The sequence below is a fragment of the Rhinopithecus roxellana genome, chromosome 8 (genome assembly GCF_007565055.1).
Source record: "Rhinopithecus roxellana isolate Shanxi Qingling chromosome 8, ASM756505v1, whole genome shotgun sequence".
NCBI classification, from domain to species: Eukaryota; Metazoa; Chordata; class Mammalia; order Primates; family Cercopithecidae; genus Rhinopithecus; species Rhinopithecus roxellana.
In genome coordinates this window covers 7,294,670-7,309,655 of record NC_044556.1, presented here as the reverse complement: position 1 = coordinate 7,309,655, position 14,986 = coordinate 7,294,670, and the positions used below count along the sequence as shown (strand labels likewise).

General features: G+C 63.5%; 1 protein-coding gene across 4 annotated transcripts; it reads left to right on the top strand.

Annotated features, from left to right (window-relative positions):
• The first annotated feature begins 695 nt into the window (after nucleotides 1-695).
• On the top strand, nucleotides 696-14,986 carry MKNK2 (MAPK interacting serine/threonine kinase 2). 4 transcript variants are annotated; one of them, XM_010374874.2, is made up of 14 exons: nucleotides 696-840; nucleotides 989-1,135; nucleotides 5,223-5,310; nucleotides 5,446-5,547; nucleotides 5,631-5,728; nucleotides 8,972-9,051; nucleotides 9,357-9,430; nucleotides 9,681-9,785; nucleotides 9,889-9,944; nucleotides 10,028-10,123; nucleotides 10,505-10,699; nucleotides 11,257-11,421; nucleotides 12,270-12,313; nucleotides 12,594-14,986. In XM_010374874.2, the coding sequence occupies exons 2-14, from the start codon at nucleotides 1,085-1,087 to the stop codon at nucleotides 12,835-12,837; spliced, it is 1,398 nt and encodes a 465-aa protein (XP_010373176.2). In that variant the 5' UTR covers nucleotides 696-840; nucleotides 989-1,084; the 3' UTR covers nucleotides 12,838-14,986. The 4 variants fall into 4 exon arrangements, with proteins under 4 accessions (XP_010373176.2, XP_010373175.2, XP_030791824.1 ...); XM_010374873.2 differs by having other exon boundaries at nucleotides 12,222-12,313; XM_030935964.1 differs by having other exon boundaries at nucleotides 5,223-5,547.

Below are 14,986 nucleotides of genomic sequence, written 5' to 3'. Positions count from 1 at the left end.
CCAGTGAGTCTCAGGTCCCAGTTCTCCCTGAAACGCTATTCGAGGACAGAGGAAGGGTGCTTCACAGACCTCGGTCCCCACCCTCTACTCTGGTTCCTGCCAACCACAAAGCAAAGTCAGGGAGCTCACTGCTCCCTAGGCAGGGTGGCCCAGGGGAAGAAAAAAGGTGGTGGTGGTGGCTGGTCCCCCAGCACTAGAAGGGAGTGGCTGGGACTCCAAGCGTGCTGGTGGTTCACGAGGGGGACAACTGGAGTCAGCATCGGAGAACTGCAAGAGGGAGCCATGGCAGGTTCTAGAGCGAGGGCATGACCCAAGGGAGTCGGGGTATCTTAGGCCCGGGTCGACAGGCCGAGGGAGTTACCCTGTGTGGGGCCAGGCGGCGGGACTCAGCCCAGTGCCCTGCAGGTCCCCTGAGTCCTGCCAGCTTCAGGTCGCAAAGAGAGGCCAGCTCCGGGCCGCGCAGCAGGGGCGCTGCTGGGTTCCGCAAGACCCCAGTGCGCCGCACTGCGCAGGCGTACGCTAGCCGTTTCGGACACGGCCTGCCGCCGGAGCGCGCAGCCGCACTGGGCTCCCAGAGAGAGTCCTCTTCTGGCTCCGCCCACGTCGTGCGCAGGGGGCGAGGACGGGCGGAGCCTGCGTCGGAGGCGGGGCCAGAGCGGGTCCAGGCCTATAAAGGTGGCGGCGGCGGCGACGCGCCCGGCTCCTCTCAGCGGCGGCGGCCCAGGAAGAGGGGTCCGCGCTGGCGGCGGCGCTGTTCCCCGCGCGGTCCGCGGAGCGGGGTCCGGGCTGCGCGACGTGGGGCGGCGGCGGCACTGCGGCCCCGGCCCGAGCCCGACCCCGGTGAGGGAGAACCCCAAGGCGGCCCCGGGGACCCCGACCCGGTAGCGGGAAACGGGCCCCGCGGAGCCCCCGCCGCCCCCGCCCGGTCCGCGCTCCCGGCAGGCCGAGCTCGGCTCACCGCCCTCCCTTTGTCTGCTCCCGCCCGCAGGGTCCCCTCCTCGGCCGCCCCGCGTCCGGCCGCCCGCCCTCGGGCCGCCCCCCGGGCCCTCGGTCCCCTCCCCCGCTGGCGGGGCCCGGACAGAAGATGGTGCAGAAGAAACCAGCCGAACTTCAGGGTTTCCACCGTTCGTTCAAGGTGAGGCCCGGGGTCGGTTTGGGGGCGCTCCGGGCTGGACCACCGGAATGGCCGGCGTGGGGGGCGCGCGGCCCGCCCCCAAGATCGGCTCCCGGGGCTCGTGCTTGGCCCCCGCCCTACACCCGGGGCTGCCCGGGCCGGCCATGCGCTGACGCGGGGTCGGTATGCGAGGAGGGGGATCAGCAGGCCGCAGTCCTCTCCCCAGTCTTGGCCACCGGGTCCTTCCTCCAGGATCCCCAAGTGAGGCTGGGAGCAGGAGCCCCCTCCCTGTCAGGGGGCCAGGCCATGTGTCCCCTGCAAGCCCCTGCTGGCTATGTTCTGGGGGGTCAGCAGGCTGCAGTCCTGTCCCAGTCGCTGCATGTTGCTTATGGTGGGTGTACCCTGCAAGCTCAAACTGGTTGTGCCCTGGTGGGGAGAGGTCAGCGGGCCACAGTCCCATTCCCACCTCCGTGTGGCTTCTGGGGACTTCCTTTCAGAATCCCCAGACCGGGCTCGTCAGGTGCACCCACCCCGAGGGGGCCTGTGCCGTGGGGGAGGGGATGGGATGTCCCCTCAGCCCTGCACTTCGCAGACACCCCGGGCCCAAGTGCTGTTTCCTGTCGGAGCGGGAAGTTTCTGCGCCGCCCGGGCGGTGACTGCTGTTGAGTGCTGGTTTCAGATGAGCAAATCTGGGGGGGAAGGGGAGGGCAGGTGCTGGGCAGGGGCCCCGCAGGACCTGGCCCAGGGGACGCAGTGATGTCAGCCAGCCCGCCCCACCCCGCAGGCCGGGGTTATGTAATCGCTTCACTGGGCTTCCTTGGGCAGGGACCTGTTGCCCGGTAGGGAAGGCAGGACTGGAGAGGGGGAGACAGAGCGCGAGTGTGTGTGTGTGTATGTGTGTCTGTGTCTTGTGTGTACACACGCGCTGCTCCAGGGTGGGAGGAGCAAGGGGAAACTCTGGGAAGAATTCCCAGGTCTGTGCAGCCAGCACCCCAGGGCACCACTCACCCCTGCCACCCATGCCCAGTTTTCCCCTAGGGCAGCAGGCCTGGCACCGTCAGAGTGTCGGGCTGGGCGGGAAAGAGGAGGACCTGACAGTGCAGTGCTCTTTTCCCTCCTGGGGCCAGGCGTGAGCTGATACAGGGTCAGTGCATGGGGCCAGCCAGGCAGCCAAAGCACACTTGAACTTTCTAGATGGTTCCAGCCGCCTCCTGCCAAGGCCTGCTGACTGTAGTCCCGCAGCCAGACCTAGAACAGTGAGGCCAGGACCGCCCACACTGCCCGGGACTGTGGGCCGGCCTCTGCATGGCCAGGGCAGCCCGGTTGGGAGCTGGGAAGGTGGGCATCTCGGTGGAGGAGGGCCTGGCAGGCAGTCCTGGCTGGGAGGTGTTCCTCCAGGTGGCCGGGACGGGTTGCTCTAGGAATCTCCCCCCACAGCCCCCACCACTCATGGCTGCTCCCTGGATTGGGGCCATGTCTCCTGAAATACCCTCCCTGCCTCCAGTAGGCAGCAGCCCAGCAGGAAGGCACGTCTGCAGGCGCCTTGGGTTCTTTCCGTTTGCAGACGGGAAAGTGAGGCTCCGAGATGGCAGGCATGTGTGCCTGGGGTTCCCATGTACATGGGCGAGGAGGCCGTGGAGTCTCATGGTGGAGTCTCATGGTGCCCCTCCGCCGTGGTGGCTCCGGCTGTCCAGCTGTAGCTTTGCTGAGTTGCAGGCTGTGGCTAGCACGGGGGAAAGGTGGCCAGACAAGGCCAGGGGCTCACGCTGGGCTCTGTGGCCCCTCAGCTCCTTTCACTCTTGTGAGCTCCCACAAGTTGGGGGCAGCTGCCTCCTGTCTCACCCGTGACAGACCTCGGGGCGAGGTCACTAGGCCAAGGTCAGACAGCAGGTGAGCGCCAGTCTGGCCTTAGACTGGTCACCGGCCTTGTGGTGGCTGCCCCGGGGCCACCAGGGGCCTCCAGACAGGAGCCTTATGGGAACGCTGACTCCCCATGGGGGCTCGTTGGAGCCCCCCTTCCTTCCTTCCTCCCCCAGCGGCCTCCTGGCAGCTATCTGCCCAAGCCAGGGTGGGTGGGGAGGCAGGAGAGCAGCTTGGCTCTTGGCCCCTCCCAAACTCTGCCCTCTGGCCTCCACCCATCTGCTGGCCTCGGGTCTCCCATGGGCTCCACTGGAGTCTTGCCTCTGCTGAGCCTCCCTCCTGTTAGAGCCCCACTCAGGCTGTCTGGGGCCCAGACAGGGGCAGTGACTTGGCCCAGAACACCCAGCATTCTCACTGGGACTGGGACCCCCACCACCCCTGCAGGCCCCTCCCACCTGGTTCACCTGGACAGGTGAGGCTGAGTGAGAGCTCAGTAGTACAAGGAACCTGAGCCGGCCTCAGTTCCCCAGCTTCAAAGGCCTGGCCCATTGTAAAGGGCCGGAAGTCCCCATGCTGGGCCATTTGCTCTGTGGAAACGTGCATTATGTTCCAACCATCTTCCACCGGGGCAAAGTCTACCCTAACCTGCACCATTCCTTGCCCCCTGGCCAGGGTCTTGCTCCCACGTTCCTGAGGCTGTGTTGTTTCTTGACCCAGCCCCAGCCTGCCCAGAGCAGCAGGCCTGGATCTGAATCCTGGCCGCCAGGGCCCAAGGCGGGTTCCTTAGCTGGGTACCAGGGCCCACCAGGGGCTCCCTCCAGGAGTGTCTGGCACTGAGATGGGAGTGCAGGATGTGGTCTGGGCAGGGCCTGGCACACTCGCGACTGTGGGTGCCTCTCCCATGAGTCCCCAGGACTGATACAGCACCATGTGTACTGACTCAGTAACTGGTAGCTGCGGGGTTAGGGGGCCTGGAAGCAGATGAGCCTCTGGTGAGTGAGGGCGGGCTTTGACGCACAGAGCTGCGGAGGGAAGGTGTGCCGGGCAGCCACGGGACACGGGCGGAGGAGGGCAGGTGCCCAGGCTTGGGTGGGGCAGAAGGCAGGAGTGATGGAGGCAGAGCCCCCACCTTCAGCAGGCCCCAGAGCACCAGGCACTGAATTCTCACCCCTCCAGCCCCAGGCACTGAGCAAAAGGGAGGGGAGCAGCTTAGAGGAAGGAGAAGTGGTGGTGTGCCATTTTACATGGGGGAAACTGAGGCCCAGGGAGGACTGAGCTTCCCTGAGATGGTCCAGGAGGCCGTGGGAAAACAGGCACAGCCACCAGGCTGGCAGCTCGCCCAGTGACTCACCTCCCTCCCTCTGCCCCGCCGCCTTTGATCCGCACGACCCGCCCCAGAGGTCAGCCATCCCCATTCTGTGGACAAGCAGACGGAGGTGCAAGACATGGCTTGGGCCCCACAGTGACTCAACCCTGGCATCGGAGGCAGGGTTCCCAAGAGCCATCTGCTTGTGTCTGTCCTGTCCCCGCAATGCACCCCTTTCCCAGAGGCCCCCAGGGCGCTGTGGGTGGGAGGAGGTCTTCGCCACAGCCCCATGTCCCTGCGGCCCCGTGGAGGTTGGGGCCCATCTGGGGTGGGGCCGTCCTGGGCACTGCAGGGTGCTGGGCAGTGTCCCTGGCCTCCACCCACTGTATACCAGGAGCTCCCCCAACCAGTCACAACCACAGATGTCCCCAGACATGGCCCAGTGTCTCCTGGGGGACAGAATCACCCCCTGGGTTGGCAAATTCCATAGACCCCCCCAGGAGACTCTGCGTCTCCTGATCTTTCCTTGCTGAGGTGCTAGGAGGCCGCACACCTTCCACACGTGGCTGACACCTGTGATCCCAGCACTCTGGGAGACCGAGGCAGGAGGATCGCTTGAGGCCAGGGGTTTAAGACCAGCCTGGGCAACATAATAAGACTTTATCTCTACAAAACATAAATTAAAAAAAAGAAATCCACACACACACTGAGTGTGGGGCGGCGAGGAGGTGAATCCCAGGAGCTGGGGCTCCCCTGGTTTATGCTGCCCGCCCGATCGGGAGTTGATCCTGGTGTCATGTGAGCGGAGACCGAGTTGATTTTTTTGTAATGCTCAGCACAGGGCTTGTCAGCCTGGGCGCTGTGGCACTGGGGCAGGATACGTCTCCCTGCTGTGTAGGGAGGGATGGGACCTGAGTGCCTTTCCTCTCCTCTCTCCTGCAGGGGCAGAACCCCTTCGAGCTGGCCTTCTCTCTAGACCAGCCTCACCACGGAGACTCTGACTTTGGCCTGCAGTGCTCAGCCCGCCCTGGTGAGGGGCCTGATGGGGAGGAGGTCACAGGGCAGCCGCTGTCACCGCCATGGCAGTGGCCAGCCCCTGCAGGGGGGTGGGGGCCGGCCGGCCAGGGCCATGTCCTGAGCCCCCTGGGCGTGCCTCCTGGAACAGACATGCCCGCCAGCCAGCCCATCGACATCCCGGACGCCAAGAAGAGGAGCAAGAAGAAAAAACGTGGCCGGGCCACCGACAGCTTCTCAGGCAGGTTTGAAGGTGAGCAGGGATGGCGGGCATTGGGGGAGCTGGGAACGGGGGACAGCCGGGGTCCCTCTCACGCCCGCCTCGCTGCCCGGCAGACGTCTACCAGCTGCAGGAAGATGTGCTGGGGGAGGGCGCTCACGCCCGAGTGCAGACCTGCATCAACCTGATCACCAGCCAGGAGTACGCCGTCAAGGTGGGCCCGCGGCTGCGCCCTGGGGAACCCAGCGCCTTGGGATGAGTGCGGGGAGTGGGGGGAGGTGGAAACTGTGGGTGCCATTCCGGCTCCCCGTCCTACAGCCAGGAAGACCAGTGTCTAAAAACGGCCACCGGGCCCTGAGTCCAGTCGGGAGTGACAGCGGCGGGAGTGGCCCCGTCTGGTACCAGAGTGGCCCCCCAGAGTGGGGGCTGCAGTCAGAGGCACTGTGCCCACTGGGTCCCCTGGGCAGTCCCTGCCTCTGAGCCATCCCTGAGGGTACATGACAGTTTGGTTTCAAGGATCAAAATGCAATGTCATATCCCAGGGCCCAGAGGGGCTCTGCGTTTGGAGAACCTCAGTGCAGGCCCATGAGAGCCCCGTGTCACCCTAGCCCCAGGCGGCTGCCAGACCCAGGGTGTGACCCAAGGGCTGGGAGCAGGAGCCCTGTTGAGGCCCTGGTTGTCACCCTATGACCTTGCGGGCCGGTTGGATCTTGTATTCCAAGAAACCTTCCAGGCTTTCCTCGTGACCTGGCATGCGGCTCCCAGGCTGGGTGGGGTCCCGGGAGGGCTGGCTGCCTGGGAAAGAGGGCCAGGTGTGCCCTGGCGAGCAGGGCTGGCCAGGAGCCTGTGGGTCCTGGTGGACAGCCAGGCCAGAGCTTTCCTCTGAGGAGGAGGAGGCGGAGGAAGAAGAGGGGTGGCCAACCTGGGGAGGTTACTGGCCGGGTGCTGGGACCACAGTGGCAGCAGGCAGGGACAGACGCAGTACAGTCCCTGCCTCCTGGGAGCCCCCAGGCAGGCCAAGACGATGGTGCAGGAGCACAAGGCCCCTCCGGAACACTTCTGCACAGCAGGCGTCCCTCTGAGCACAGTCCTCTCCTGGTGGCCCCACAGGCATCCTTGCTTCCTGTTGTTTGACAGATAGGGACACTGAGGATCGGGGGTTAGGTAGCCTAACTCATGCTGTGTGGCCTCTGGGGGTTCCTAATTGGTGTCTCAGAGCCACCTCCCTGGTCATCTTGCCACCTTGACCTGGTGTGGTCAGTGCTGGGATCTGGAGAGCCTGGGGGACTTCCTGCTGGAGGTATTGGCCACTGATGTCCGGGAATTGGTCCGGCCAGGTGGCAAGGGGAGGAGGAGGTGTCCTGGGCAAGTCAGAGAGGCAAATCACTGGGACCTGTGGGTCTGAGGAGAGTTTCATTCTACGGGGACTGGGGTGTGGGCCCTCTGCCCTCAGCGGGAGTCATGCTGTGGGAAGCCACCTGGGGGTCCCCTGGTGCCATGAGGCTGCTGGCTGGATGCCCAGCCCCTAAGCTGGGACCTCAGAATAGGCCCCTTCCATGCCAGGAGGGGCTGTGCCCTCCCTGAAGCAGCGTGCTAGCCGGCCACCCCAGGGACAGGACGAGGTTGTTTTATCCAGAACCATCTGCAGTGCCTGCTGGGCTCAGCTTTTGGCAGTGGCCTGGGCGGTGGTATTTCAGGACACCCTGGCGTCCAGTTGTTCTCTTGCCCCTCGCTGGGGCAGCTTTGTTTCTCAGTATAGACACGGGACTGCAGAGACAGGAGCCAGGGACTCCAGGGTGGAATGCCACATCCCCACTGCCACCAGTCCATCGCAGTGGGCAGGGAACCCTGGGCAGAGTGCTCAGGCAGCCAGCCACCCGCCCAGTGAGAGGGGCTAGCGTATCCAGCCTGGGAAGAGGGTCCCAGCAGGTGCCAGGTCGGGAGCCACAGACACCTCCCAGCAGGTGCCAGGTCGGGAGCCACAGACACTCTGTGAGTGAAGGTGGTGGGGAGCACCTGGAGCTGCTGGGGACAGTGCAGTGGCTTCCTGAGGCTCTGGGGCTCAGGGAGGCTGGATCCACCAGTGGCTGGGGCAGCCAACCAGGGCGGGCCCCAAACAGATACTGGCTGAGGCGATGGGCAAGTGTCTGCCCAGGCTGGCTCGGAGCCGGGGAGCAGGACTTGGTGCTGTGGCCACATGTGAGGTGGGGCCTGGTGGGCTGGCAGCCAGGTGTCCTGAGGCCTCCCTAGTTCTATGGGCCACCAGGGATCTGCCTCGTGGGGACAGAAGACTACAGCTGACTGTCTCTGGGTCAGGAAGGGTGGCCACCCAGGGCAGGGCACCCTGACGTCCTGTGGGGGTATTTTGCAGAAGTCCCAAGTATGTCTCTGAGGGCTGTCAGGGTCACAGGTGGAGAGCAGCCCCCACTGGTTTTTTTTTTTTTTTGAGACAGAATCTTGCTCTGTCACCCCGGCTGGAGTACAATGGCACGATCTCAGCTCACTGCAACCTCCACCTCCCAGGTTCAAGTGATTCTCCTGCCTCAGCCTCACAAGTAGTTGGGATTACAGGTGCCCGCCATCACACCCAGCTAATTTTTGTATTTTTAGTAGAGACGGGGTTTCATCACACTGGCCAGGATGGTCTCAATCTCCAGACCTCATGATCCACCCGCCTCAGCCTCTGAAACTGCTGGGATTACAGGCGTGAGCCACTGTACCTGACCTTTTTTTTTTTTTCCTCTTTCTTTCTTGTCCTTGACTTGCAGTCAATTCCAGGCCCCCATAGGTGAGCCCCGCTTTTTCTCTCTTTTTTTTTAATTTAGAGACAGGGTCTCCCTCTGTCACCCAGGCTGGAGTGCAGTGGCACCATCATAGCTCACCGCTAACTTAAAAAACATTTTGGGGCTAGGCGCGGTGGCTCACACCTGTAATCCCAGCACTTTCGGAGGCCAAGGCAGGTGAATCACCTGTGAGTCAGGAGTTCAAGACCAGCCTGGCGAACATGGTGAAACCCCGTCTCTACTAAAATAACAAAACAATTAGCTGGGCGTGGTTGCAGGCGCCTGTAATCCCAGCTACTCAGGAGGCTGAGGCAGGAGCATCGCTTGAACCCGGGAGGTGGAGGTTGCGTTGAGCCGAGATTGCACCATTGCACTCCAGCCTGGGCAACAAGAGCGAAACTCCATCTTAAAAAAAACCACCACCACCAACAACAAAAACATTTTGGAGGGATGGGGTCTGGCTGTGTTGCCCAGGCTGGTCTTAAAACTCCTGGGCTCAAGCGATCCTCCTGCCTCAACCTCCCAAAGTGCTGGGATGACAGGCGTGAGCCGTGCTTTCTAGAGTTGCAGGGTATAAGTGTGGTGAATTCCAGCCGTGGCAGTGGAGTTTCTGGCCCCTTCTCAGCTGTGAGCGTCCCGCCAACCCAGGTGCTGTGTCCTCTTGCCTGTTTCAGATCATTGAGAAGCAGCCAGGCCACATTCGGAGCAGGGTTTTCCGGGAGGTGGAGATGCTCTACCAATGCCAGGGACACAGGTAGGTGAGCCACCCTTGCCACAGCACTGGCCTGAACCGTCTTTCAGTGGATGAAGGGCCTGAGTGCCACATTACCCCCAGCAAGCATCTGTAGGGCACCCAGTTTCCCAGGCCCTGCGTTCCCCTCCCTGAAGAAGGCTGGCTGGCAGCCCCAGGCAGGCAGCGTGAAGCGGGCCTATTGCCCAAGTCCCAGCCTCCAGTGGACGGGCCAGCACCAAGAGGGTGGGCCCCTCCTAGGCTGAGCAGCAGGTACCCAGGGGCCTCAGGAAGCCTCAGCTCCTCTCCTGCCCCCCACCCCACCCCAGGAACGTTCTAGAGCTGATTGAGTTCTTTGAGGAGGAGGACCGCTTCTACCTGGTGTTTGAGAAGATGCGGGGAGGTACCTGCGGGCTCCAGGCTGTGGGGAGGGAGGGAGCTGGGAGGTATTATGGGATGGGGGCCTAGTGCCACCTGCAGGAGGGGGCTTGTGGGGTTTGAGTGTCCTGCCCAAATGGTGGCTCAGGGGTAAGGCCTTTGAGCCAGAGGACGCCGGTGTGGGGGCGTCCCCTCCAAAGTGGAGGTGGGTGCGGGCCTGGCGGGGACTCTGAGGTGACCTGTGTGTTCCCCCTGTCCTGCCCCGCCCTGCCCAGGCTCCATCCTGAGCCACATCCACAAGCGCCGGCACTTCAACGAGCTGGAGGCCAGCGTGGTGGTGCAGGACGTGGCCAGTGCCTTGGACTTTCTGCACAACAAAGGTGGGTGGTAAGCCTGCCCTGAGTCCCCTAGGGCCGCCTGCCAAGGACTCCTGGAAGACCTCCAGCCCCTCACTCCCTCGTGGTTCTGTGGCTTCTCCCCCAGGCATCGCGCACAGGGACCTAAAGCCGGAAAACATCCTGTGTGAGCACCCCAATCAGGTAGGCCGGCCGCGGCAGGGTGGCCCCGCGGGAGGGGTGGCCGCGTGGGACCCCAGGCTCACGGCCCTCTTGGCCCCTCCCAGGTCTCCCCCGTGAAGATCTGTGATTTCGACCTGGGCAGCGGCATCAAACTCAACGGGGACTGCTCCCCTATCTCCACCCCGGAGCTGCTCACCCCGGTGAGGGCCCGCGGGCAGGCCTGGGGGCTCGGCTGCCTGCTCTACCGTTGCATAACCTCGCGGAGCCTGGGCCGCCCCGCAGTTCCAGGCCGCGGAGCTCGGGCTTCCGCTTAGCAACAGCCGCTGATTGGTTGCGCGGGATGACGCGGCGGGGCCTCGAGGAGGCGCCCCCACCGGCCGGTGTTTGGACGGGTGGGGCGGGGCCGCGGCGGGGGTGGGGCGAGCTCTGCACCTGCTGATTGGGCGGGGCGCGTTCCCGGCCGCAGCTGATTGGTGGGGTGGGGCGGGGTCCGAGCCGGCTGTGGCAGGTGACCCGCAGTTGGCTCGGTTCCCACGTGATGCCGGGAAGCCCCGGCTGACGCGCCTCTACCCCGCCCGCAGTGCGGCTCGGCGGAGTACATGGCCCCGGAGGTGGTGGAGGCCTTCAGCGAGGAGGCCAGCATCTACGACAAGCGCTGCGACCTGTGGAGCCTGGGCGTCATCTTGTACATCTTGCTCAGCGGCTACCCGCCCTTCGTGGGCCGCTGTGGCAGCGACTGCGGCTGGGACCGCGGCGAGGCCTGCCCTGCCTGCCAGGTGCGGCGGCCCGCGCACCCTCCTCTCCTGGGCACCCTCTTCCCCCGGGCCTGCCCTGTGCACCCCCTAACCCCCGGGGACCTGCCCTGCTCACCCCAGGGGACCTGCCCCCGACCACCCCCTAACCCCCGGGGACCTGCCCTGTATGTCCTACTCCCTGATACCATCCACAGGGCAGTGCCGCCCTGTCTTCCGGTTTCCCGAAGGCTTTTCAGGTTTGCCTGCCCAAGGGAAAACGCAGACAGGGTTCAGAGAGCTGAGAGGTGGAGTGAGGTTCCTGGTTTGGGGGTATCAGGCTCAGACTGCCTGCCCGCTGCTTAAGTCTCAGCATCTGTGGCCTGTGGCCCTTGGTACCAGGTCCTCCCGAGCTGCCTTTTTGTAACTCCACCTCCACTTGGGTAGAGCCGACTCTCCTGGTCCGGCTCCCAGCCCCCTCCGCCCCAGGTGTGCATGGTCAAGGGTCTTGTGGTGGTTGGGGTCCTGATGGAGCCACATGTCAGTGCACAGTATCCAGGTTCTTGGGCAGATCTAAGCTCCCCTGTGTCCTGTGTCCCCAGAACATGCTGTTTGAGAGCATCCAGGAGGGCAAGTATGAGTTCCCTGACAAGGACTGGGCCCACATTTCCTGCGCTGCCAAAGACCTCATCTCCAAACTGCTCGTCCGCGACGCCAAGCAGAGACTGAGTGCCGCCCAAGTCCTGCAGCACCCCTGGGTTCAGGGGGTGAGTGCCGGCACCAGGGAGGGTATGGGAGGCTGCAGAGTGGCCTCAGAGCAAGCACGGGAAGCCCCGAGGGTGTAGCCTTGGACTCTGAGATGCATTGAGATCTGAGAGCGCAGGCTCTGCCCTGGGATGAGGGTTGCAGCCGAAATCCCTTCCGCCCACCTATGCGCCCTGCACGCTGGCCAGGCAGGCAGCTCCCAGGAGCAGCTACTCAGAGAACCTTCCTGGAGGGTGGTGGGGACCTACATTCTGCAGCAAGCTGGAGTGAAGCGGGCAGCGAGTCCAGCTCACAGAGACCCCAGCCTGTTGTCAGTTTCAGGCCCAGGCTCTGCCCCCGACCCTTCCCTGTGTGGCCTCCGATCCAGGCTGGAGTCGGGTGTTTCTCCTGCCAGAGGTCATCTGAGCCGAGCTGCAACCCCAGGGAGTGGGGATTTACTAAAAATAGAAGCTGGGGTCACTCTGTCCCCAGGCAAGGGGCTGGGGGGCCTCCAAACTCCTTCCAGAAGCATCCAGAGACCCATGGGTTAAGAGGGGGGCGGAGGTGGGTTTGGGATGGGAACAGCCGGGAGAGGTAGGGCCTGGGGCTCTGCTCTCCACCCTCACCGGGTCTTGCAACACCAGGCCTCAGCCTGGCCCAGCCTCGGGTTCCCTGGGCAGGTGGACATGGAGCCTCCCCATAGATACCTCCGGGCAGGGACTTGGCTCCCGGGGCACCCGGGTGCACTTCTGGTCTCCGGTGGGGTCCTGGTGATGGGATGGGGATGGCATCCCTTGGACAGACACCCCTCCTGGCACCCCAGGCGGCCCCAGCTGCTCTCCAGCCCCGCCCCTGCCCGCTGTCGTTGCAGTGCGCCCCGGAGAACACCTTGCCCACTCCGATGGTCCTGCAGAGGTGAGGCCTGCAGGGGTGCTTAGGGACCCCCAAGTCCAGGGGGCGGGGTTTCCAGGTTAAGACACTTGGGAAAGGCCTGGAGAGCTGCTTTGGGGTGGGGGCTGCAGGCAAGCCTGGTAACTCAGTGGAGATCCCGGTGGGGCCCTGGCACTCAGAGGAGCCCCAGGGTCGGGGCTGGGAGAGGGGCATGAAGCCCCTTCCCCCAGGGCCTTGCACAGACCCCAGCGGTCCCCTAAGGGGTGCCTCCTTGGTGACCACCTACCCCCACCCCATTTCCCAGGAACAGCTGTGCCAAAGATCTCACGTCTTTCGCGGCCGAGGCCATCGCCATGAACCGGCAGCTGGCCCAGCACGACGAGGACCTGGCTGAGGAGGAGGCCGCGGGGCAGGGCCAGCCCGTCCTGGTCCGAGCTACCTCACGCTGCCTGCAGCTGTCTCCACCCTCCCAGTCCAAGCTGGCGCAGCGGCGGCAAAGGGCCAGCCTGTCCTCGGCCCCCGTGGTCCTGGTGGGAGACCGTGCCTGACCCTCCCGTCTCCCCTTTGTACATAGGTCGCCCATCCCCCGATCAAATCTAAAGGTTTTAAGCTATCGCCAGCCGGTGTCCTGCGGGCTGCCCCTCCTCTGGCTGGATTCCCAGGCACTAAGCTCGGCTGAGGGGGCGTTTTATAGAAGGTTGTTGCTTTTGGGCTTTTCTTTCCTGTTTCCACCCCTTCCCCTTATTTTTTCCTTCGGACGGTTAAACAATGCAGGCACCCAGGGAGGTGAGCAGAGGGTACGTGGCTGGGCTTGTCCCCTCCCCGGTCCCCAGCCCTGCTCACCTGTACTGTGAAGCCCTCAGGTCACCTGTACTGCCCGCCATCTGCCCACGTGGCTTGCAGTGACTCAGGAGAGCAGACCCACATCGTTTGCCATCTTCCAGAGCTGGGGAGGGGCACAGGGCCCTGCCCCGTGTTCCCTCCCAGCCCTCAGTATTTCAGGGACAGGCTCTTCCCCTCTACCCCTCACCCTGAGAGCACCCCTGGTGGCTTGGTTGGGGAGGGGAGGACCTGCCTGTCTCCAGAGGGGCCAGGCAGGCAGGTGGAGGGCAGCCCAGCCACCCACCCCATGGGATCCCCCAGCCCTTCACCCGCGCCTGCCTTGTCCCCGTGATAGTTGACAATCGGGGCTTCCTGCAAGGCCTGTCTGTCTGTCCAGGACTTCTGGTGGCCAGATTCGGCCTCCAACCTTGACCTTAAACTGCAGCTGACCCCAGGGGCTCGCCACTGCCCCTCTCCACCGCTCCAGGGCCTGAGACAGCAGGAGCCCCGCCCGGCCTGAAGCTGTTTCCACCGCAGCAGGCAGAGGGACTGGACAGGCACTGTCAGCCAATGTGGGGGGTCCTGAAGACACCCCCTTGGGGCATCCGAGTGCCCCTTCTCAGGGCTCAGTCTGACTGTGGCCACGTCCTGCCTCGCGCCGCCCCTTGGGCCTGGCCTGGAAGCTCTGTCAGCTCCGTCCTTGTCCTTAGAGCTGGGCCCAGACCCCAGGGTCTGGCCGAATCCCCACCCCCAGGGCAGCGTTTTTGGTCTGCCACCTTCAGGAAAATGGCCGCGGCCTTGGCCTCCCTTCGGGCACCCAGGAATGGAGGGGCTTGCTCAGTCCCCCCACCCTCCACGCTCCAACCCCTGGGGGCTGCGGAGCCTGCCGCCCCTGCCTGCGGGTGGGGATGTTCTATGCAATACAGGGTTCCACTTTAGAAGTGTGCGGGGCTGTGCAGCGGGGGCAGCTAGGGTCACCACCCGCCCTTCCCAGCCCAGTCCCCAAACTCCACACCTGGGGCAGCCCCCTCTGGCTTCTAAATCCGCGGTCGGGATTCCTTGTGTTTAGTTTTTAGTTGTTGTGTTTTTTTTAAGGAAACAAAAACATCGGTTGACTTTGCTTCCCTGTTCTTGAAGAATACTTGAATGTCGGGGGGTCTGGGGGTGGGGGCCTCGGAGACCGTCTGCCTGGCCCTGCTGCCCCTCCCGAATCTCGTACGATGGTCACAGTCCGGTGGCCGTGGGGGTGCTCTGCCCTCCCTGGTCCCCACTGCCCATATCTGTGGACTGCCCCTTCCAAAGACCCCTGGGGGGTGGGGCAGGCCGCCCACCCCCCTCCCCCATCATGTCTCGCCCGTCAGTGATTCTATGTTTTGTAACGGGGGATTCTCTGCCTTTTTGTATAAAAGAACAAGCAAACAGACCCCCGCCCACTGCAGGCGCCCACAGCCATCGCGTCTGAGCTGCTAGCAGCTTTTTTTTTTTTTTTTTCTGAAGGTGGGACAGTCACTTCCTCCTCCCTCCCCACCCCTGTCGCATCCATGTGCGACCTGGAGGACTGGTCAGAACCATTACTGTGAATGAGTGAAGATCCTGGAGAACCCTGGGCCCCAGGCCAGCTCCCAGCGCTGGGGGACGGTGAACGGCCATGTGTTAATGTTACGATGTTTTTAAAAGACAAAAAAAAAAAAAAAAAAAAAAAAAAAAAAAAAAAACCTCAACGTTTTTTTTAAGTGGGGGAAAAACATCCAAGCACTTTAATTCCATTGTACCAGGTGAACTGACGGAGCTCAGAAGTTTTCCTTTACACCAACTGTCAATGCCGGAATTTTGTATTCTGTTTTGTAAAGATTTAATAAAAGTCAAAAAACCTGC